At 35.8% G+C, this 24,100-nt stretch overlaps 1 protein-coding gene across 26 annotated transcripts in view; it reads right to left on the bottom strand.

Moving 5' to 3' along the window:
* Nrxn1 (neurexin 1) overlaps positions 1 to 24,100 on the bottom strand; it is a 1,203,268-nt gene that overhangs the window by 594,440 nt on the left and 584,728 nt on the right. For all 26 annotated transcript variants that reach the window (XM_055619661.1, XM_055619760.1, XM_055619722.1 and 23 more), the window contains one exon: positions 20,676 to 20,795. In XM_055619661.1, the coding sequence (XP_055475636.1) occupies positions 20,676 to 20,795 (120 nt within the window). The remainder of the gene's footprint in view (positions 1 to 20,675; positions 20,796 to 24,100) is intronic.

Raw genomic sequence — 24,100 nt, forward strand, 5'->3', positions numbered from 1 at the left:
TTAGCATACAAAAAAACTAAACTTCCTTAAGAATAGAAGACAAGGTCTTTCTATCTCCCACTTTTTCCATAAGGATTCCAGCAACTCTGCCCAAAGTTTGACTATGAATCTCAGAACCTGCTTTGATACCCTGATGGGTAGAGTCTTTCACAGGCCCCATGTGGAAGGTTCCTGTCCTATTCCCTGTCTTCTCCTACTTACAATGTCCATACTGTTTTCCCTCTGAATGAGGTTTCAGCCTCTTCCTTAGGGTCCTCCTTGTTGTTTAGTTTCTTTAGGACTATAGATTTTAGTATATTTATCCTATATTATATGGTTAATATCCACTAGTAAGTGAGTATATATCATTTTTGTCTTTCTGCTTCCGGGTTACCTCACTCAGGATGATCTTTTCTAGTTCCCACCGTTTGCCTGCAAATTTCATGATTTCCTTGTTTTTAATTGCTGAGTATATTCCACTGAGTAAATGTACCAAACTTTTTGTATCCATTTCTCTATTGAGGGACATCTAAGTTCTTACCAGATTCTGGCTATTAGAAATAAAGCTGCAAAGAGTGTAGTTGAGCAAATGTCCTTGTTGTATACTTGAGAATATTTTGGGTATATGCCCAGGAATGGTATAGCTGGATCTTGAGGTAGCACTATTCCCAATTTTCTGAGAAAGCACCAGATTGATTTCCAAAGTGGTTGACAGGAACTCCACAAGGACAGCAACAGAACCAAAATACCTGGGCCCAGGAGGGACCTGCAGAGACCAATATTCCAACCAAGGACCACGCTTAGAGAGGACCTAGAACCTCTGTTCAAAGGAAGCCCATTGGCTGCTCTTTTTTCAAGTGGATAGCCTAGTAAGGGGTACAGGGGCTGTCTCTGACATGAATTCAGTGGCCGGCTTTTTGATCACCTCTCCCTGGGGAGTGAAGCCTTGCCAGGCCACAGAGGAAGATGATGCAGCCAGCCTTGATAAGACCTGATTAGCTAGGGTCAGATAGAAGGAGAGAAGGTCCTCCCTTATCAGGGGACTAGGGAAAGGGCACAGGGGGTGAATAAGGAGGGTGGGTGGGATTGGGAAGAGATGAGGACTGCAGTGGAGATAGAAAGTGAATAAATTGTAATAAATACAAAATATATAGTTAATTTTAGAAACAATAATAAAAAATTATAAAACAAATAATTAACTCAAAAGAATATAAGACAAAATATTTCTGTATAACAGACAAAATAAAAAATTTATAAGTAAACATAGGATCAGTAACAGAAGCACATCCATCTAAAATAGAGCCTGGGGTAGGAAAAAACTGAATGATATTTTCTTTAGTTTTTTATTTTGTTTTGGTTCTGTCAAATATTGCACTAAAATATGATGTATCTTGATTTTGAGATTACATATGCCTTTAAATCCTGTGTCCAGATGGATGTCTCACTTGCATTGTCCTAATCTTTGCATCACTAATTTACCACAAAATAGCTGTCATCAAGGATCAGAGCACTCAAGTTAGCTCCTGATGCCACAATACCAGCAGGATTTCCCTCTGGAAGCCCATCACCTGACATACAAAACACCAGCAGGACATTCTCTGAGACAGAGTTTATCCTCAACAGTCCAGAGAACCAAAACAACAATCTGAATCAGGAGACAACCCACAAGAAAATAAATTCCACATATTTCTCTCCAAATCAGTAAATAGTTGCAAATGAGACAGCTGGGAAAAAGTCAAGTTTTTCAACTGCTGGAAATCTGTGTATCTTTCTAGGTATAAACTTAACCAGGATATGGATAAAACAATGGCTTTTATTCACTTGACTCCCCAAGCTATATAAGAAATTAAGGTCAAAGAGAAATACTTTGTGAGCTGGGAGTAGTAACACATGCCTGTATCCCAGCACTCAGGGAGGCATAGGCAGGTAGATCTCGGAGTTTGAGGAAGTCTGCTCTATAAAGCAAGTCCAGGACAGCCAGGGCTATACAGAGAAAACCTGTCTTGAAAAACTAGAGAGAGAGAGAGAGAGAGAGAGAGAGAGAGAGAGAGAGAGAGTTCATAAGGAGGGTGTAATAATCTCCAAAATAAATCCACCAGTGTATAAGATCATAGGAATACTTCTGTCTTTTCCATGTGTGTGGTTCTCTCCTCAGTAGGATTATAAGAGACATGAAAGAAGGTCCATGGCTTCTTATTTGCTTCACATAGTGTCTTTGCTGACCTGGGTTGATTATATCTTAACCCTTATACCATCAGGGAATTCTCTCAATATTGTTGGAAGACCAGAGCTCTCAACCCTCACCAAGGCACAGGAAAGGGTATGGCAGAGGAAACAGATAACATTGAGGTAAATATACTTGTGTCAGTCCTACCATAAGTGCAGCTTGGGGACATTCTTTTGAAGGACCTTCAGTACCAGGAATAAGGTCTCTGCTCCTCCTTGCTGTTCTGTCAGGAGGTGGGCCCTAAAACAAAGCACTGACTTCTTTACCTTCTCTATCCTTTCAAATGGACATGAGGCAACTTTCATGAATCTTATAGTCTACTTTATGAACTTTATCCTATTCATAAAGCCTGTGGCTGTTATACTATTTTTTATCATGCTGGTTAAGTTCTATATTGGTCCATTCTGCAACAGCTTTTCTAAATATTTGATGGAAACAATTTAAGGGGAAAGGAGTTACGACTTATGATTTCAACACATGGCCCGTGTACTTGGGCAGAATATCATGGTTATGATAACTTGCCCAAGGGGAGAGACAGTTATGACACAGAAGACAGGGATGGGAAGAAGAAGTGCACAGGAAACCAAGATATTCCAAGGGCCTACCCCAGTGATCTGTTTCCTCTATCAAGTCCCCACGTCCTCCAGTTTATAGAACCTTCTAGAAATAATGCCATCAGTTGGATCCTACCATTCAACATGCATGAGTTTGTGGAGGACATTTCTCGTTCAAACAGTAACAAAAAACATTAGTATACTGCTCACTTGGAAAACAATAAAAACTTCATATGATTTGAAAAAATTAATCAAGATGTATGGTTATAGAACACACTTAAAATAATGAAGCAATCATTCAATCATTCATTGACAAAGAAGAAGATTATGTCTTCTGATTTTGCAGTATAGAACTTTGCAGTCTTAAGCAGTCACATCTGCCAGCGTTGTTACACTTTCACAGTAAATCATAGTAAATTTATAGTCTATTTAATTCCCTTATTTTGATGTCTTTCTCTTGTCTTGCTTAACTATTATGGTTCTGATAATTATTAACACATTAAGTGTGCATCTTAGTGTGATTAACTGACATTTTTAAAGTGTACACTTCCTGTGTGGACGATGACCATCAATTTCCTAAAGTCAAGCCCTCCCCTTCCTTCCAGTCTTCTCCCTTTTTTCTTTCTATTTCTCTGCTCTTTACACCTCAACACTCCATAGAAATTTAGCAATGCAGTAGATCTTTTTTATTTTTCTTTTTTATATTAATTACAGTTTATTCACTTTGTATCCCAGATGTAGCTCCTTCCCTCATCCCCTCCCAATGTCACCCTCCCTCCTTTATTTCCTCCCATGCTTAGTAACATTTCTTCTTGGGATTTAAACTAAAAACTGTATAAAGAAGTTTAATTATAAAACAACAAGTGATCTTTCTTCACTTCTTGTGTATTTTTAACTGTCACTATTTTATGATCAGACAGAAATATACTTAATTTTCCAAAAATTGGAACTTACGTGTTTATTTTATGGTCAAGTCTGACAGTGACTTTTCTAATTTGAAGAAAAATGTATAAACTGTTTATTAAAACAATATAATTCAAAACTCAATAATAACAATTATCTTGTTCTCCTGTTAAAATAATTCTCTCTTCATCATTAGAGTTTATTTTTAGATCTCACAACTGTTCTCCCAGCAGGCTGCATGATCCCTCAAACATCTATGTTAATAGTCTGAGAGTATGATATTTTGATTTTTAACTAATTTATTTAGATATTCTGACTGTTTGCTTGTTTTGTGTCAAGATTAAAAAGCAATCTAAGTAGAGACTATCCAGAAACCAAACAGACACCTACATGTCTAAAATAGGCTCTGTTTGTCCCTATTATTTTACATATTTTTGATCAATTTTGCTAATATTAATCTTTGTGGAAAATGGAAAGTAAGTAGTGAGATTTTAAAATAAAAGCCCATGAGTAGGAAAGTGTTATATAGCAATAGACAGTTTAAGAATGGCCTAATCTATTGTCTATTCCATTGTAAAAGCCTTTTTACAATTGAAATAAAAATCAAGCCACAAATAAAATAGAAAAGTTCACTAATTTCCATTCCCCAATGAGAGCAGAAGCTCCCCATGGGTTATTAAGTCTGAGAGATGTGTGAACAAACATGATAATAAGCAAGTAAAGTATATCATAAAATATACTGTGTTCATTTATTGTGACAACTGGGGTATAATTATGCTTCGAAATGCACTGCACTTTAGTCAGTGAAAGTAATAAAACCCGAGCACCAGGAGACCTTTTTCAACTCTGTGCTATTAAACTACTTTTCAGTAGAAGGTGAACAGTCTAAAAATATGGGAGGAGTGTTCACTTCTATAGATTAGTGAAGCAGAGGTTAGTCAGACTCTCTTGTAGCCTAATAAATAAAACCTCTTTGTTCTTTTCTTATTAACTATAATATAGCACTAAAGGACAGTTTCCTCAACCCCTATGTAATTATAACTTCTAAATTTGTTTAGTTTGTCTAGCCTATTCATCTCCCCTTTTCCCTTCAATTAAGGAAACACAAGGGGAGGAGTAAAACATTGTGTAAAGGGTTCCTCTACAACTGTTGCCAGGAGAAACTTGTAGAAAGATAAGGAAACAAAAGGACTGGAGAAGATAAGGCTGAAAGATGCTGAGTGGCTGCAATGATTAAGGCATTAATAGAAATTACTAAGAAAAGTGCAAGAAATGTGTAATTTCAGATTAGAAAACCGTTGGTTTCCCAGAGTGAACTGCTATTTTATAAAGGGAGTTAATTGAATTTTATGGCATTTTTAAAGAAAATTAAAATGCATATATTTTACTACCCTAATAGTTTTATTGCTACTGTGAGAGTTATGGGCAGTGATACATCAAGAAGCATATGCACCAATTCACTAAAGAGCAGAGAGTAGATTAGCACAGTTTCCTTTTGTGGCTTGGCAGCCGACAATCAAGATCATAATTACAGGTCTGGAGCCACCTGCTGACTCTGTGAAAGGAACCACGTGGCTCCAAATAAAATAAGAGCAATTCTAACATTAAAAAAAAAAAAAAAAAAGTGTTAAACCAGAGGGGCCTCCAGGGACAGCCTATGAAAGCTGGGTTGTTTTTTTTTTTTTTTTTTTTTTTCCACCCTAAGCTCCAAAAGACTGGTCTTAGCCTTTATTACTTGCGTAGAAAGAAGCAAGGCCTGCCAAGACCTTTGTGCTTAAACTAGATTATCTAATGAACTACCCACATTCTGTGCTGCTCAGGAAAGGGTTGCTGAGTCCACACTTCTTTGATCAGATTCACACTCTCATATTTTAGAGGTTGTGCAATATATGGGATGAGGGAGGAATTTGCCTTTAACTGTTACCTTTGTGTACCCTTAACTTGTTAAACCACTGGAGACCACTGTCAGTCAGCATCATGAAAAGGATGAAGTCAGAAAGGTGAATTTGTAAGGAATATTCTGAATTAAGAGTGCAAATGTGCTTAGAAGTTAATCCTCAAGAATGTAGCATTTTTCTCTGAATTCCACTAAACATTGATATCTGTGAGAAGTCTCACCTGGGTTCAAGACCACTTGGTCTTTGTTTTTCCCTCCTACATCCTTCTGTTAGAGAAGTGTTTCCTACAGTTTAACATGCACACGAGCCATCTGGGATCCTGTTAAATGCTTCTCCAGAGACAGGAGGTGTACAGGGCAGGGAAGGAAGAATTGTCTGAGTTTTTCATCTTTAATGGAGTTGCAGGTGCTGCTGATGCAGCTGGTCCTCCAACCACATTTTGAAATGGAAGATGTTCCAGCACTTCTTTAATTGTCACATAATTATGTAACATAGATCAGCCATTTTTCTTGTCCATATTGTTTTTAAATTAAATTTTTATTTTTTATATTAATTACAGTTTATTCACCTTGTATCCCAGCTGTAGCCCCCTCCCTCATTTCCTCCCAATCCCACCTTCCTTTCACATGCCCCTCTCCAAGTCCACGAATAGGGGAGGTGATTCTCCCCTTCCATCTGATCCTAGCTTATCAGGTCTCATCAGAACTGGCTGCATTGTCCTCCTCTATGACCTGGTGAGGCTGCTCCCCCATCAGAGGGAGGCGGTCAAAAAGCCAGCCACTCCGTTCATGTCAGAGACAGTCCCTGTTGTTCATTAAAATCAAAGGTGAAAGCAACATTCCCATCTATGCAAATAACAACAAAAAATGTTGCAACTTTGAGGGCAACCTAGGCTAATGATGTGTGTTAAGGTATATCTGTACAATAACTTCAAGATATAGAAGACTAGTCCCAGACCAGCTAGTATATATATGCATGTAGATAACAAACATGTAATGTCAAAACACAATTCAGGATTTGATTGTAAAGTCTGTGTTCTTTCTGCTGTTCCCAAAGTCTCGACTTGTTTACTTCTACATGCACAGAGCCTATGAGAGCCCTTCACGCTATGGATGGTACTCAAATGATGTGCTGAAATCTGTGAACACTTTATAGATTAATCTTGCTCAGTCCCTTGTGGAGACTGTTCTCTTTGCTTCTCTGAATTAAAGCCACATTACTCTGTTCCCACTGACTGAGCCCAAAACTGTGTCCTTCTTCTTCTGACCACACACACAGTCATTATTTATTCTACACAAAAGCAATTGTTATTAGTTATCTCATGAATAATATATTTAACTCATCCCATGAATACTTAGTGAGTACATTCTAAGCAACAGCCAAGGTTGCTAGCATTTGTACAAGGACACAAGGAAGGACCTACAAAATTCTTTCTGGCCTAAGGTTGGGGAGCATTTTCCTAACTAAAATGGAAACTCGTGTTGAGTACAATATTTTTTCTTTTGTCATTTCTCACTTTGTTTAGACTATAATGACTGCTCAATTCATAATTATTTCAGATTTGTAGTTTAGCAAGCCAGAATGTTCCCAGGTATAGACAATCCCTATGTGTAGGCTTGTCTATATTCTCATGAGTGAGTCTGGGAAGATGGAAAGCTTCTTCCATGCTGTTCCTCATTTCCCTCCAACAGAGTCTCAGGCCAGAGGCAGAACTATCAAAGTCACACCCAATGTGAGTGTCAGCTGGAAAGACAGAACTCACTGTATTAAATCAGTACTTTCTAGCACAATAAATTGGGTTAGGGAGTGTAGAGCAATCAGGCTGAACAGATAACTAAACAAACCAGCCTCACTGGCAAAAGTGATCTTTTCCTCACTAAGCACCAAAACTAAAAAAGTGCCTTCCAAACAGAAAAAAATGAAACCTGCCAGGTAGGAAAAGTCCATGATCTATTTCATGATTTTCGTTTTTTTAACACCATCCCAAACTTGTACCATCTTAAGTGGAGAGTGAATGTATCGTCCTAGAGCATGGGGAATGCTTCATAGTCTCCTCCATTGGATGGCATGGAAAACTTCTGCTCATCCATTAAAGCTGTGCAACAGTTCTGTGAGGTTGTGGACTTTGTGAAGTTTCATTAGGTGCCAGTTTGTCTATTTATAGCTAAGTCACTCATCCAAGGTGCAGAGCTGGGGGTGAGTGACTCAGAACAAAATGTAAAACTAGGATTCAGTTCTTGATATTTTGCTAATTTCCAAGTTGAAGTAATCTATAGTTAATAGTCTTATGACTATACATACAATGAAACTTCAGTAATTTTTGGAGTTTTAGCATTTATGAGCATGAGAACAGGGGCACACTTCCTTACAAAACTTAGATATCAGTTTTGTCAGAGGGACATTGCTGTTGTTAATACAAAAATTAGAGGAAAAAAATCAACAGAACAACATAGCACATATTAGGGATTCAGTTAGCAATACATTTCCTGATCATATGAATAATTATATATCTAGTTATATTATTTGTTTTAGTCATTAAAGTGTTGAATAAGTACTGTTGGTAATCACACTGTTAATTTAGCTAAACAACTACATAGGCACACTCCCTACACAGGCAAAAATTTTCAACTTCAAACAAATTTGATGCAAATTCTTATCTGAAAGAGGCTGTAAATAAATGGCTTTACAAGAGGAGAAAAAAAAAACAAATACCGCATGTCTTTTCTCTGTGTCTCAAGATTAATTTAAATTTCCTTTCTGAATAGAGGAAAACATCCCATTAATCAGATTTCATTTTCTACTTTTGTCCTTTATATAGGACTGGGCAGGAAAGGTCATTGGCTAAAATATAATAGTTCCAGATTAAAGCGGTGTGACTGAGCTGTAAATTGAATCTAGAAAGGCCTCAAACATGGGTAAAATATATGTATTAAGCTGTGGAAATAGAAAGTACAAAGGAAAGAAGTGATGAATCCCAGACCCTATAGCTCTGCAGACCCTAAAAACAGGTCAAAATACAACTTCTCTTTAAAAATAAATAAAGGAACTGAGGCCGGCAAAGCTCAAGAGACAGTCTCAACACCTCATACTGGAGTCTCAACATACAGTCTATATGTTGAGATTATTTATCTCAGTATTATATGATTATTAATATATTATTATAATTAATATATTAATATATATTAATAATATATAATAGAATAATTATTATATACTATACTATTTTAAAGCATAAAGAACAAATAAGATGCTACTAGACATTTGCTAAGAAGAAGGCAACTTGCCATTAATTTGGGTCACATTCATTTTGTAGGTGGCAAGATTGTACGAAGATGGGGAATGATTTAGGTAGCAAATAACAGTAGTTTGTGAAGGACATTTCCTCTATGAATAGCAGGTTTGAGAATATTTCAGATGACAAATGTTTCTTTGAGATTACAATTTTATTCTCAAATTTATCCAAATAATTTGGAACATTATTCCAGAGAACGAAGATGATGGTAAGAATCAAGGGATGTGTTTTTGGATTTGTTTATTCTCCCTGTGTGGTGGTGAAGACTACCTTGAGATAGATGTTTTTACAGCATGGATGGTGTGAGTGTGAACTTTCAAACACTCTCAAGACTATCCTCCAACTAAGAGAACTGAAAACCAAAACATATATATGTATGTGAATTATAAATTATCATGTATAAAATAGACAAGATTCTGTTTAAACCTCCACAAGAAAAGTTTTTCTTACAAATCTTAGAGAAATTCTTTAGCAAATAAAGTCTGTTGTCATATAGAAGCACACAACTAAAGGAATAGCTTTAGAACTCTACGCTGCCTGCTGTCACTGAAAGGGAAGTCTGTTGATATGGGGTCTCTTACAACAGAAGATGTCTGCATCATGCCCGGTGCCAGTGTCAGAACGGCTGAAGCGAACTCTGATAACATGCATTTGTAGCTCACATTGCCAACCTCAGAACCACAGTTTGGAAACTACTGATGGCATCTAAACTCTTCATTTAGTTGCCTTCTTTTAATGTAGATAGACAAATCCATTTCCTTGCAATTGATTTCTAATTGTCTTGAGTTTGCCAAGTCCCTTTAACACCTCAGAGTGTTTGCTTTCTAACACCTTCAACACGGTTTTGACAAACAGGTTATTGAGTGTGTAGAGAAAAAGGCTGAAGGCAGTCTTCCTACTAAGATCACTTCCAAGATGTTCTCCCATAATAACAAAGCAACTGGACAGAGTGAGCACAGAGAAAAATGTTTATAAAAACATTATAGTCAGCATAGTTAGTGGAGGAAGAAAATATAGCAAGATATTTTTAAATGTGTCTATACTATACCAAGTGTTCATATTATTCCTCTATCATTGTTGCAGAGGGAACATACCGGGTAAACCCGCTTTCTCCAGAGAGGTTATGTTATTTTCAGAAAAGTATTACACTACTGCAAAATCTTAAATCTCAAACAATAAGGTCAAATAGTGATGAGATCATTCCTTCCCAGTTAATGTGGAAAAATCACGTGAACAAATATAACTTCCTTGAAATGACAGACAGTCCTAGCATTTGTCAAATCTAACATGATACTGTACAAAGCAGGGCTCCAGAGAAACAGAAAACAGTAGAAACTAAGGGTCATTTAACAATCTGTCACCTCTATGAATGCATGCTTACACACACACATACATGCATATATGCACATATGCACACACACATACATATACCTGTACTTTCTTTTTAATTACATAAAACACTTTCTTTCTAATTACATAAAAATCTAATCTTGCTGAGTAAGGAATAAAGATGGATGAACTTTATCTGAGATGGTCATCTGCACAGCCTGTGTGTTCTGAGGCAGAGTGGGAGTAGAAGAGAAAGCCAGTCAAGAGGAGGAAGCAACCTGGCAGAGATGAAGCCCAGAAACCATTGCCGACTACATTTTCTTTTCTTTTTTTTATTTAAATTTTATTTTTTTATCAGTTACATTTTATTAACTCTGTATCCCAGCTGTATCCTGCTCCCTCATTCCCTCCCAATCCCACCCTCCCTTCCTCATCTCCACCCTGCCCCTTTCCAAGTCCACTGATGGGGGGGGACCTCCTCCCCGTTCATCTGACCCTGTTTTATCAGGTATCTTCAGGACTGGCTACAAAGGCCTCCCTCTGTGGCCTAACAGGACTGCTCCTCCCTTGGGGGGTGGGGAGGTCAAAGAGCCAGCCATTGGGTTCCTGTTAGAAAAAGTCTTTGTTCCCCTTACTATGGGAAACCAATTGGTCACTGAGCTACCACGGGCTACATCTGAGCAGAGGTTCTAGGTTATATCCATACATGGTCCTTGGTTGAATGTCAGTCTCAGAAAAGACCCTGTGCCCAGATATATTTGGTCCTTGTGGAGCTCCTATCCTTTCCCCATCAGACTAACTCCCCTTCTTTCATATGATTCCCTGTACTCTGCCGAAGGTTTGGTTATGAGTCTTTGTATCTGCTTTGAAAACACTGCTAGTTAGAGTCTTTCAGATGCCTTCAGTAGACTCCTGCCATACATTCAATGCACATCCATCTGTCTTTCTAAACGAGGATTGATCATCTTACCCCATGTCCACTCTCTTGATTATCTTTTTTAGGTGTATAGATTTCATTATGTTTATCATATCTTATAGGTCTATATAAGCGAGTATATACCGTGTTTGTCTTTCTCCTTCTGGGATATTTCACTCAGAATGATCTTTTCTAGATCCCACCATTTGCCTGCAAATTTCATGATTTCCTCCTTTTTGATTGCTGAGTAGTATTCCATTGTGTAAAAATACCACAATTTCTGTATTCACTCCTCCGTTGATGGACATCTGGGTTGTTTCCACGTTCTGGCTATTACAAATAAAGGTGCTATAAACATGGTTGAGCAAATATCCCTTTTGTGTAATTGAGCAAAGTTTGGGTATATATCTAGCAGTGGTATAGCTGGGTCTTGAGGAAGCACTATTGCTAATTATCTGAGAAAGCGCCAGATAGATTTCCAAATTCAGAATGGCCAAGATGAAAAACTCAAGTGACAACATATGCTGGAGAGGTTGTAGAGAAAGGGGAACCCTCCTCCACTGCTGGTGGGAATGTAAACTGGTGCTGACTACATTGATGCATGTGTTTTGTATCCTGCTTCGGAGCTTATAAGGAATAAAACATACCATATGCAGAAGAGAACATGTTGCATAAAACTGCAAAGAATTTCTGTGTCAAAAGAAAAGGATGAAAGGTAGCTAGGGAAATGAATATCAACAAAAGCTCCTGACAACTTTACTAAAAGAGATATGAGGCAAATGAGGAGAGCGTTTTCAAGGTTGACCTTAAAACCAACACTGAGAACTAGTACTGAAGTACAACTCTGCTTGGCTTTACATCACCAGAGCTTGCAGGGATGCAGGCATGGGGTTTTAAACACTGCTATTCTGCTCATAGGTAGTGAATTTCCGGGTCTATAATCACAGATCTCATGGTAGCCTTTCACACTGCATTCCACATAGCAGGGCGAATTTCACGAGATTGGATTCAAGAGCCTTAGATTTTATATTTAGTACTTTAACAACACCAATAATGCTCCCAAGGTTTTGATTTACAGAATTATTGTCACTGTCAATAAAATGGATGTGCCTGACACACCAAATCCAGTTTAATTACTCCTGTGATGTCTCTTGTGGCTGAAAGGAGATGGTATTTCTCTAACAATTTTTTGTTTTTAATTTAGTGAAATCGAGTGCTTCTCCAGAATAGGGCTTAGGAGAACAGATACATGGTAAATGGCATCAAATATGAACCCTACATCTACAGAAACACCATTTTGTTCCAGTTTTACTATAATGCCTGCATAAACTTGAATCCTCGGTTCAGATTCCATTGGGTTAGGAACTCATGTAACCATCAAGAACTGGCAAAAAAGATATGCCAGGGACTTAAGCCACTGTGACTTAGAGAAGTTTTACAAATTAAACAACCTGTTTTACCCAGCAGAGTTTACAGTATCAACAATGACCTGAGCCACTGAGACCCAAAGCTACCAACAGGAAAACTTCCAAATATGAAAACACAGTGAACTGCTCAAGCAATGAAACCAAGCAAAAGGCATTCATTTTCTGCTGCATATCCCATCTGGTTTTCTCTTTAAAGGGTCATATGTTATATACTTATAAGAAGCAGTAACACCCACCGAAACACAGTTTCCACTGTTTCCTGCAAATGCAGCCTCCTTGTTCACGACCCATTTTTTTTTTAAAACCATCTTTCTATTTTGGCTGATCCTTTTATGAAACTTGTTCCATTTAAAACCATTTCAAGTAAGGAAATATATTTGTATCTTCATGTCTTACCAAATTCTTGGAAGATTAAGTCTCTTACTTCATAGGTAATTTTCTAAGAGATGTGAATTTAGATTATTAGAGTCACTGAAATCACACATTCCATAAGAACCAGACATAACACATCATTTTTGTCTATATTTTATGTTTCTGCAAAAGCTACCATTGAGGTAAAAATGCACTGAGCACAGAGCTAGAGAGAAGACTGTAATCCTCCCTAGTAAAGGAGTCTACACATTTTAATTGTTACAGTAAATCTCATTAAGGACACATAATGATTTGTTCAGGGAATGAAAAAGCATCGCCAGAAAGGCGCATTTTCTCCACGGCAGTATTTTTTTCCCCTTAAGATGGGAATTATTCCTTAATGCGAGCACATTATTTTTTTGGAAGCTTTTCCTAGACTGTGCCCATTCCCTGAGAACCTTTGTCCTCTTCCCTACAAAGATGAAGGGCCTTGGTCTTTATGACTACTTTTATAGTAAGTTTTCATGCTGTGGGCTGCATACATTCACTTATGCTTTTTTTGTATGACTTCTAAAAATCTTCAGATATTATACTGTAAGCTCTGACTTTAACATTAACTAGATAAAGAAAAAGCTGAGATGCAATAAACACCGTTGACAACTATTTATTGATTAGCACAATACTGAATGTTAGCTATTCATTTCCTATTGCATACACTGAAAAGTCAGATTTAAATGAAAAAAATTGGAATTATTTTTCCTGATTTCTTAATCAAATGTTCAATGATTATTTCTGAAAACCTGTCACAAAGAATCACAGAAAATTCTCATCTTTCTTTCATAATCAGTACCTTTTCTGATAGGGCTGGGAGTGAATGACAGCCAACCTCTGACAGCACATTCTGAGCTTCTAATAGTATTTAGAAGTGCAAAGGAACAGTTGAGGGTATAGGCATATTTCATGCAGCTTAAAGCTTAGAATTAAAATCTAAGAAAAAGAAGTCCAAGGAACCTTAGAGTATTCATATTGTCAATTCCACTGGATATTAACTTCCTTAGAAATTTGGATGCTGTAGGGTTGGCACAGCATTGACAATGCATGGATACATTTTCAGTAGAAATGGTGATGCAAAGGAGATTAGAAGATACACTTTGCCTAGGTATTAAATGCCAAAGAAGGTGTTTAAACTGTCCATTCCTGTATGTTCTTATTTTAAACGTTAATTAAAATGAGATATTTTGATTATTCAATGAATACGGTTCATAAAGAATAAGCAGACATTGCAGTCCATATTAATTCAGTTATAACACGAAAAGAGGTTGATATGAACTACATAAACATTTGTAGTTCTTATGCAATAGGAAGGCATATCTACGACAACATATGATGTAAACCACCTCTGTTCAACCAGGACTTCCTTCCAAACACAGGTATTCCTTTGAAGTCAGACTTTCTAAAACCTAAGCTAGTTATGTTTAACTGCATAGTCCTTTATATTAAGAATAGTTTGATTCTATAAACCAGGAAAAATAATTAAATAACACAACTCTTCACATAATTTCTTGATTAGTATGTGAATATTAATTTATTTTTTAGTTATATTCATTTAGTAGGATACAAGATTCTGAAAACAATTCATTGTTATCATTTGTTTAATAATAAAGAAAGTAAAATTCATTTTAAAAATAAAAATAAACCAAAAGCTTAAAATGTCAAAAGCATGGAACAAAAGATTCTTGCGACATCATATCCTTACTTGGGCTATGTATGCCCCTGGATATAGCGAGAGCCCTGGCAAAGTGTACTCATATGGAAGGAGATTGTAGTTACAAATCTCTTAGAAATGGTACCTTTGAAACTAGAACCATTGTTATCGCTTAAGGACAGTTGAACAGATGACTGGCAAACTATCTTGGTGCTATCTTGGTTGACTGGGATCTGGTGGGATTTGGTAGTATTAGTACAGAAATGCAAATGTGGAAGGTCACCCTATACTTAAGTAAAATCTAGAATTGTCAGTGCTAATATAAGAGTATCAATCAAGTTAGAAAAATTAAATAATAAGAGGAGAGCACACAGGTAAAGAAAATATAAAGAGTGGGGCTTCTGTCACCACATTGATTTGTATATACATATATATATGTATACATATCTATATATACATATATATACATATATATACACCTCGTGTGTGTGTGTGTGTGCATATATATATATGTACAAGGTTGCTGAAATTATATATATATATATATATATATATATATATATATATATATGTACAAGGTTGCTGAAATTATACAGCATGCAGCTGCTGTGTAGCACAATGGACTAAATGTAATTACACAACCATTTTTCTTTATTGTTATTATTTATTAAAAATTTTTCACTTTGTATCTAAGCTGTAGCCCCCACCCTCATCTTCTCCTGGTCCAACCCTTCCTCCCTCTTCCCCACTTATGTCCCTCCCCTAGTCCACTGATAGGGGAGGTCCCCCTCCCCTGATATCTGACCCTAGCCTATCAGGTCTCATCAGGACTGTCTGGATCCTCTTTCTCCTGCTCATGCAACAATTTTTAAATTATCACTTTGGGAGTTTTGTGTGTGCTTATTTTTTTCTTATATGGATATGTCAATTTTTTGGATGTGGAATGAACTGTATTGTAATTCTTTATAATTTGAGAAGAGACTGACCCTGTTTCCCCACAGTTATCTAATGTATCCAAGGTGCTTTAAATTGGTTAAGGGCAACACTTAGAAATGTGTGGAGGTTAATGAGACTCACCACATTCACAGTGACAATCCTACTATAGACATAGCTCATTGAAAAATACTATTCAGTCATAAATAACAACAAATCATTTCACAGCTTACTGTCTTTGCATCGTAAGTGGGAGAAGCATGCTGCTTAGAACCAAGTTATTTCTGTGTGTGTTAGGATTAACTTTCCTTAGTTCAAATATAAAGGCTCAGACATTAGATATTGAATTCTCTTTTCACACAACCAAAAGAAACAAGTAACAAAGCTTATGATATTTCTAAATGTCATGGTAAAAAGACAGAGTCAAAAGTATTTCAGCTTTGTTTCAGTGAATATTTGTAATTCAAATACAAAGCATCCAATGAATTTCTCTCCAAAACTTTTTCTTCTAGCAAAGCTTAGAATTTTGAAAGCAGTTTTTTAATTGCCAAGCCCACTCCCTCCTAAAGCCATAGCACCAAACAACAGTGTGATGTATTTTCCTTATGGGAAAAGACACGCTTGAAGCTGAACTGTAATTTGGCACACTCCACTTCCATATTGATGTAATGTGACAATGTTATTATGTCTGCTATTTTTCCTGTGATCATAGCTATATTCATCTTCTCCAACATGACATTAAATTAGCTAATATAGTTACATTCTAATCTGCACCACTGGGTGAGAGCAGAAAAGTATAACACTCTGGTTTCATGGTGGTGAGCATGCATGAAGATGTGAATAGGCAGTATAATGTTCATTATGAAATCCATTATAGATGAATATATTATACATTCATTACCAAATGAATTAAAAAATTAGAAATACTGAACACTTAGAAAACAGTAATTCAAAGAGAAAGTTTATAGCTATCTGCTATTTAAAATAATGTGAGGTAGTGCAATACATTATTTCCTTCATACCTCAAACGAGGAAATGGTAATGCTCAGTCCAGGACAACAACTGTATTTCCATGGCATGAAACAAGTTAAACAGAGAGCAAACTTAAATACATTTCTTTAAGCAGATAAAGTGAGAGGGGTGCATTTCAGGTGGCATGAAAACATTCAGCAGGTGGAGAAATTAGTATGTGCAATGGTGAGGAAATTGCAAAATGTAATGTGGAGGATGCCATGAGCAAGTTAATTGCCAGTAACACACCATATGGACAGCGTTGGAAGTGTGGAAATGAAGGCTACAGTCAGACCATGGAGGTTAATCAGCTCCAGACTAATAAATCTAGAGTAGTGTTGACCGTTGAAGACACACTAGAAAATCTCTCAGCAAGCTTCAAATATTCAGTTACCATTGCTTAAATATGTTCCAGTTACCACAGCATGCTGTACAAACTTCACATATCTGGTTTAAAACAGAGGAGATTTTAAAATAAAAATGTATTTTGTTCCTGGAAGAATTATATATATATATATATATATAATATATATATATTATATATATATTTATATATATAATATTTTTGAGAGATAAACCAAACATAATCTATATAGCAGAGAGTAATTCTCATAGAATAGTGCAGAATCTTACAGAAATTCAGAGGAGTAAAGAAACCACTTCTGATTGGAAGAATGAATTAGGAGATGCCGGTGACATTTAAACCAGGAGGAATAAAAGTAGAAGAGAAACAAAATGAATTGGAGGAGAAAGGAATGGGAAGGGAGCAGCATTAAAAATGTTTTTATAACAAACCAAAATTAAAATGATGATTAAGAACATGGAATTTGATCCTGTATTGAAGAAGAGAGGAATACATGACAACGTATCCCCTTCTCTACCCCACGACAGCCTACAGTTGTTTTCTTAATGAGTAAATGTCTAAGATGGTAATTCTCTAAGGACAAAAGGGTTTATAAAAGTAAAACATATTTAAAAAATTGCCACTGGTATCACTTTACAAAGATGTCTATGTCTTTGAAAGATTCCTCTCAATTCAATTAATTAGTATTGTTTATCCAAGACTTTACTTGCAAGTTATAGAGTATTCCCATCATCCCATTGGTAATTATATCTCCATGATAATGTAAATAAAAATGTCTACATACTCAAACCCACTCTATGAACCATATCAGATATATGATACTTAGAAGTTCTCCTGAGAGATGGGTTCTTGTCTGTGCAGTATGTTCTTTTTCGTATTGAAATGTTTATTTTTTCTTTTTCATTTTCTTGTCTGGGCATTACAGTCATATAACTCATGGATCAGTAACTGAGATAGGGATAAAACACAATTTAAAAAAATATCTTCAGTGGCTCTAGGCTTCTCGTTTGCTTGTTTCTTTTTTTAATTGTTAGGTCAACCTCACTAGAGAAAAGGGTGTTTGTTCAAATCCAAGAAATCACCTTACTGCTATTTGTGTTTCTTGTACGGAAAACAAACATAGAAAATAAACAAGCCAGTGAAATGAGGAGACATGCTAAATGTTAAAAGGTAGAGAAAATGTATCAAGATGCTTCAGTTCTCAGCTTTTAACTGGAAGGCTTTCAAAGTAATGGTTAATATTCTTTTATATATGTAATATAACTTTTAAAATAAAATGTACCTTTAAGTAGTAATCTTTATCTACAAATCCTCATCACAGGAAAACGCCAATGTTCAAACCATGGAAACACTTTGCATTTCTATTAAACTTAGTATGAGGTAATGATTTAATCAAAATGCATGTATTCTGAGAGCTCTCAAACATAATTCAATGCTGATTTGTGCAGGAGGCATATCAGGAGACATATTTATTGAATGACATTTACCGACTTACAAGAAAATAACAACTAGCCTTATCATTGCCATTCCTACTATTGTCACCCAAGAGTACCATTAAAATAGTTTTCTGCAAAAACTGATTTGAATACAGCCTGATACCTAAGGTCAGAGTTTGATGTTCCTTAGGAAAAACCTAACAAACACATAAAGAAAATTGCATATTTCATATTCAACTGTTGTATGGGATACACAGTCTGACAGAACCAAATGGCAACTGTTTTGTAAAACATGGGAAATGACTTGGCAGAGTTTGGCAGAGAATGTTCTCTAGCAAAATGAAAAATATTTTCATACCAAAAAGCCCTCTCAACTACCACATGCAGTCATGCAGCTGTCAAGATAGAATTCAGCACTAAAATTTTGCAATAAAGTCACAAATTCTGTGTCTTCTGGTTGTCCTTGAAAGGAGGTTGACATCATATTTGAACAGGAGGAAATGCAAGCAGTGTCTGGTCTACAGATAAGCACGTTATTCAAGCATTTGTGAGAATTCTTTGAAAATCTTGGTCTTTGCTTGTTGTATATGGAAGTGTGCACTGACTCTTTGAATGAGAATATTTATATAACTCAAAAGAAACTGTTGTTCTTAAGAGTAATTTGATTTGCAGATGTAAATGTATGCAAATGAATGATGGTTTGAATTTATTTTTACTATTTTTTACTCTACGTATTTGAACTATACACTAGAGAAGATGATCCTATAAAAAGAGAGGTTAGATATTTCCGCATGGTGGCATGACCATGAAAGACATTTTGAAAATAATTATTTTACTATTTACAAATTTCAATGTGTTTGATCATATCTACCCCTTCTACTTCCATCCAAATGCTCTCAGGAACCCCCGACCTGTCTTCCTTTCAGCTTCATGTCTTATTATTATTAACCATGAGTCCAGTTTGTGCTGACTATACACACGAGTATAAGACTTTCTTAGATTGCTGTTATATTTTTTTACAATATGTTTGCTCTGACAGTTTCATATATATATAACAGATTGTTGTCGCTCTCATACCCATTGTCCTGTCCTACCCTTCTCCTGCAGAAACCCTATTTCTTCTCAGCAAGTGTCCTTCGTACTTCCACGTAAACAGGACTGTCTACACAAGCATAGATGGGAACTCATTTACTGGAGCTTAGATTACCTGACCTGGTTCTCACTGAAAAAATAAGAAAACCCCTTTTCCTGGCCACCATTAACTTCCAATGGTCACTGAGGGAGGTATGGCCTATTTTTTGCTTGTTTCCTATGATCAATATTTTTAGCAGAAACCAAAGACAGCTGGTAAACTGTACTGTATTTGTAGTTTGCAACTATTCATTTCCATGGCTTATTTCAGTTTGATCCTACCTTTGATATTGTGAGTCACATATCTACTGACAAAGACAAAAAAAATCACAAATTCTAAGCTCTCTTTGAATAGAAAATCAACTTCAGTCTCTTCGGTACAGCCCAAATCTTCAACCATCACATCTCTTTCCCCATTATAATAAAATTTTGGCATCTATGCTGTACAAGACATGTACATATTCTGCTTGTCAAACACAAGGCTTTCTTGTGAATACCTTATTTACCCAGAAAAATATGTTTTTGTCATTTTGATGAAGTCCTACGAAACAAGACTTATCTGAAAGTTTAGAAACTAGAATTCTTCGGTTGGCCAGCTAGTTCTGCCTCAAAACTGTCATGGCTCTGACAGAGACTAGACCCAGAGGAGGGCTATGATAGAATGAGAGGGCTGCCTTTCCTGTAGTACAAATATTGTGAGATTGAAGTTGAGAATTCAAGTGGATAAAAGACAAAAATGTGGTATTGAAGAACAATGATTAAACAGCATTTTTTAAGTGAATGGGAAAGGATAGATTTTCATAAGGAAATGTAGAAAGATATAGAAGTGAAACTGTGCACAGAAACTGAGGTCCTTAAGATATGACCTGGCAAACTTAAAAAAGACATAGTAAAAAGCAATACGAGGTTTCAAAATTTGGGAATAATCCCACACATAGGAAATTAATAATACACTTTCAATGAGGTGGATGTAAGGAACTAACAAAAGAATATTACAACAGTTGAAATTAACTGTCAGCATTAAAGCATTTAGCTACGAACAGCCATGAAGAAAAATTTAATATTTCAAAATGGGCTTCTTTGTGTGGAAAAATTGAGGGCTACATTTACAACAGTCCAGTAACAGACAGTAAAAGAACATGTAATTTTAGACTTTGTGCAGACAAGCAGTATCTGCAAACAATGACAAGGATCTGTCCATACTCGGACAGGTACTTACGGTCATTGCAGAGTGGCCCACTGAAGGAAGTCATACTACAGTCACAGCTGAAGCCGTCCCATTGCTGCAAGCACACACCTTGATTTGAACATGAGTCCTCTTGGCACGTTGTGCTGGGTCCTGTAAAACATTCCAAAAGACACTTGTTTTCATTTTTCATTTTAAAATGCAGAATGTTCTTTACATGAGCTCGTCACATATAGTAGTTGCCAACACCTTAAATTACATGTCCAAGCTAGTTTTGAAAAGTTACACCCTGAACTAGGATCTCAGAAGTTTAACATAAAGGCCTTCTCAAGCTTCAAGTAAAAGAAAAATACATCATAATCATAACTAAACCAACAAATATTAAAAGGAAGTGCATAGCTTCTAGGATGGTCATGGTGGTAGCAGAAAATCTCATTGGTTGTTAATGATTTCTGTCACCTTTTGGATCTTAGAAAATGAATGGATCTCCTTGACTTCTTACCAATGAATAGAGATGCCATGAAAAATGGATATTGTAAGATCATGAAATTGAGATAAAGATAAAGGCAAAATAATCAAACAGACTTATGGAAGAAATGCCCTGTGAGATCCAGCCGCTTCCACACATACACCATGGCTAAAGTCATGTTGTCGGTGCCCTGAATAGGTATGTTGGCAAGTATCAGTTCACATGCTTTGACAACATCATGCAAGTAACATAAAATGAAAACAACATAAATGGCATGCCCCTGTCGAACACACACGTAAAAGGAATGCTATTCTGTTCCTAAAGGACTATAACTAGAACACTGAAAAACAAGGACCAGAAGAGAATGATGAGAGCACTAAAGGCAGCAACTGTTCAAACATGTCCAAGACTGAAAGCCATTATGCAAACTATGCTACAAAATGAGGTTTCTCACACAAGGTCTAAAAAGAGGGAAAATGAAACCTGAACCCAAATAACAGTTACTAAAAAAATATTTTCAAATGTTATTTTAGGGTCTCCACTCTGCCTGTTGGGGTTTCAGTCTTGTTTTATACACACAGAGCTATCTACCTTGCAAGTCAGCTTTCATCAATGCAACTTTGTCAGCAAAATTAAAAAAAAAGCAAAATATATTTAATGTTAGTAAGCAGTATGAAAATGGGGCAAACAGAATGTTTAAATTCAAAAAAAGCATGCTGCTGTAAAGGGGAAAATGTTATGTATAGCAAACAAACTAATATCAACAGCCATAAATCTTAAGAAAAGCCAAAAAATGAGAAAGCAGTATAAATTTTAGAAGTTGACACTATCTGTGTATGTATACATATAATGATTAATCGAGCCAATGACACAATGAGGGGAATCTCAAAGGCCTCTTGTTATTCCTACACTCCTATACAGCTAAGGGTGCATTTTTTTAAGTGGCTTGCTCATTGGACCATGCAGTGTGCTGTTTCGTGTATACACGCGATCTAGACTATGGCCCTTGCAGTGGGAATAATACTTCTGGGCGTGCTTCTCCCTCTTGAAAGATTTGTGAAAACTTTCGTTTACAACTGTTACTTAAGACAGTGTGTTATGTGCTCTTAGCTCTGCTCTGCTGGAATGCCAAAACACCAAACTGTATGCCCATTTGAAGCAGCTGAAGAAAGTCATAGAATGGTAGAGATAACTGGCAATATAATTCTTTCTAGAGAACATTCTTTTATAAGATTTCAGGACTCATGCCCACTCTTAAAAGGTTGGGAATATATGATTTGTAGATTCCAGAAAGTTCTTGGTGTTGCCTATACCTTCATGGCTGCCCTTAGATCTAATAAACTTCCATGTGAATAATGATTACCAAAACTCTAGAAAAAATAATTTATAAAACCTTAAAAGGGAACACAAGGTGCATAATCCTTTTAAAAGGTATAAACAAGAAATTATCATTTCTGGCAATAATAATTATATATTTTCTTTAAAAATGTCAAAATAGATCTCAAACAAATTAGATGCTAATGTTGGCCATTGAGATTACTGCTTCAGCAAATAAACTTTTTTTGTAATTAGTCTTTTTATATAAAGCCACGATTTTATAAAATAAAACTTAGCAAGTATCATACAAACATGTATATGATGACTTTCTCAGTAAAGGTATTGTTCACAGGAAATTACTAAAGTAAGCCAAAATTATGTTTACAAATACAGGATTTATAAATCCCAGTTGCTTATGTAATAATAATTAGTATCATCAAATAATAATTAAAACAGTAATAGTGTTATGGGTAATAATTCAGTAATAGTAATCTCCCAGAACTAAATATGTAATGTTTTCAACTTAAGCATGAATTAGTACCATGCTATCTTTTTGTTCCACACATATTTGAATGTTCTACTGATAAATAACCCACAGAATTAGAGACTAAAATCAATAAATGTCAGTTTAAAGAAATAGAAATCTCTTGAAAGAATCTTCATTGGATGTTTCTTCTCCAGGTGAGAATCAGGCATAGGGGAGTCTTGTGTTATGAAGAAGCTGTTTTATCAAATAATTATTTACTTTCTGACTGAGCCAATAGCAGAAAAAATAGGATCAAGAACTGAAGACCATCAGCACCCACCAGACAAATTATCAGTCATGCAACAACTCAATAATGCTAAACTCTAAATGTACTAGCAGTGTTATCTTAGAAATGAATCTAGCTAAACTGTAGAAAGCTGCCAGCTGTCTATGAGAGCACAAAACATGGCTCTCGTTCTTATTTTTCATTTTCTGCACAGTTTTTATAGTTCAGGCATTACATGAGAATGCATACCTGTGTTTGGCAACATGCAGTTTTTGAAGGTACTCACCTTCTAGAATAATACTTAAGCATTGATACATATTTGCACAAGTAAAAGCATTGATTTATTTTCTCTCTAGTTATATATTTCTTATTATATTGTTTCACTGACTGAAATTGTAAACAAGCCAAAGGACATTTATACAAAGTGATCTTTTTTTTTTTTTTTAAAAAAAGGATGTCTCTGAAAAGTGAAGAAAAATGAAATAATGTCTCTAAAACTTAGATAATAGAGAAAAAGAAAGGACAGTTAGTTTAGAAGTCTGCCTTCTAAGTGAAATAAACTTTAGTTTGAAACCTTTGTCATTCACTAGTTTTATTTCTCTGAGCTGAAGTTTACTCATCTAGAAAAAAAGTAATCATTAGTGTTTATAGTGTTTTTGGGGTTAAGTAAAATAGTATATATAAATTTATAATTACCACTGCTTAATCAGTGACAGCCATTAAAATGACAGCATTATTGCTATGCACAAACCAATCCAGTAAGAAGTACATGGGTCTACAGAAAAAGTTTAAAAGTGTCACTGAAGTTTTGTTGAGAAGTTGTTTGGAGTTTAGAGGGCCCACTTTGTTGATTCTCAGTCTCAATTTTCCATTAAATGCAAAACAAAATCATCTAAAAATAAATTTTTAAGAGAAGAAAT

Source organism: Psammomys obesus, unplaced genomic scaffold (genome assembly GCF_907164565.1).
Source record: "Psammomys obesus unplaced genomic scaffold, mPsaObe1.curated_primary_1811, whole genome shotgun sequence".
Lineage (NCBI taxonomy): Eukaryota > Metazoa > Chordata > Mammalia > Rodentia > Muridae > Psammomys > Psammomys obesus.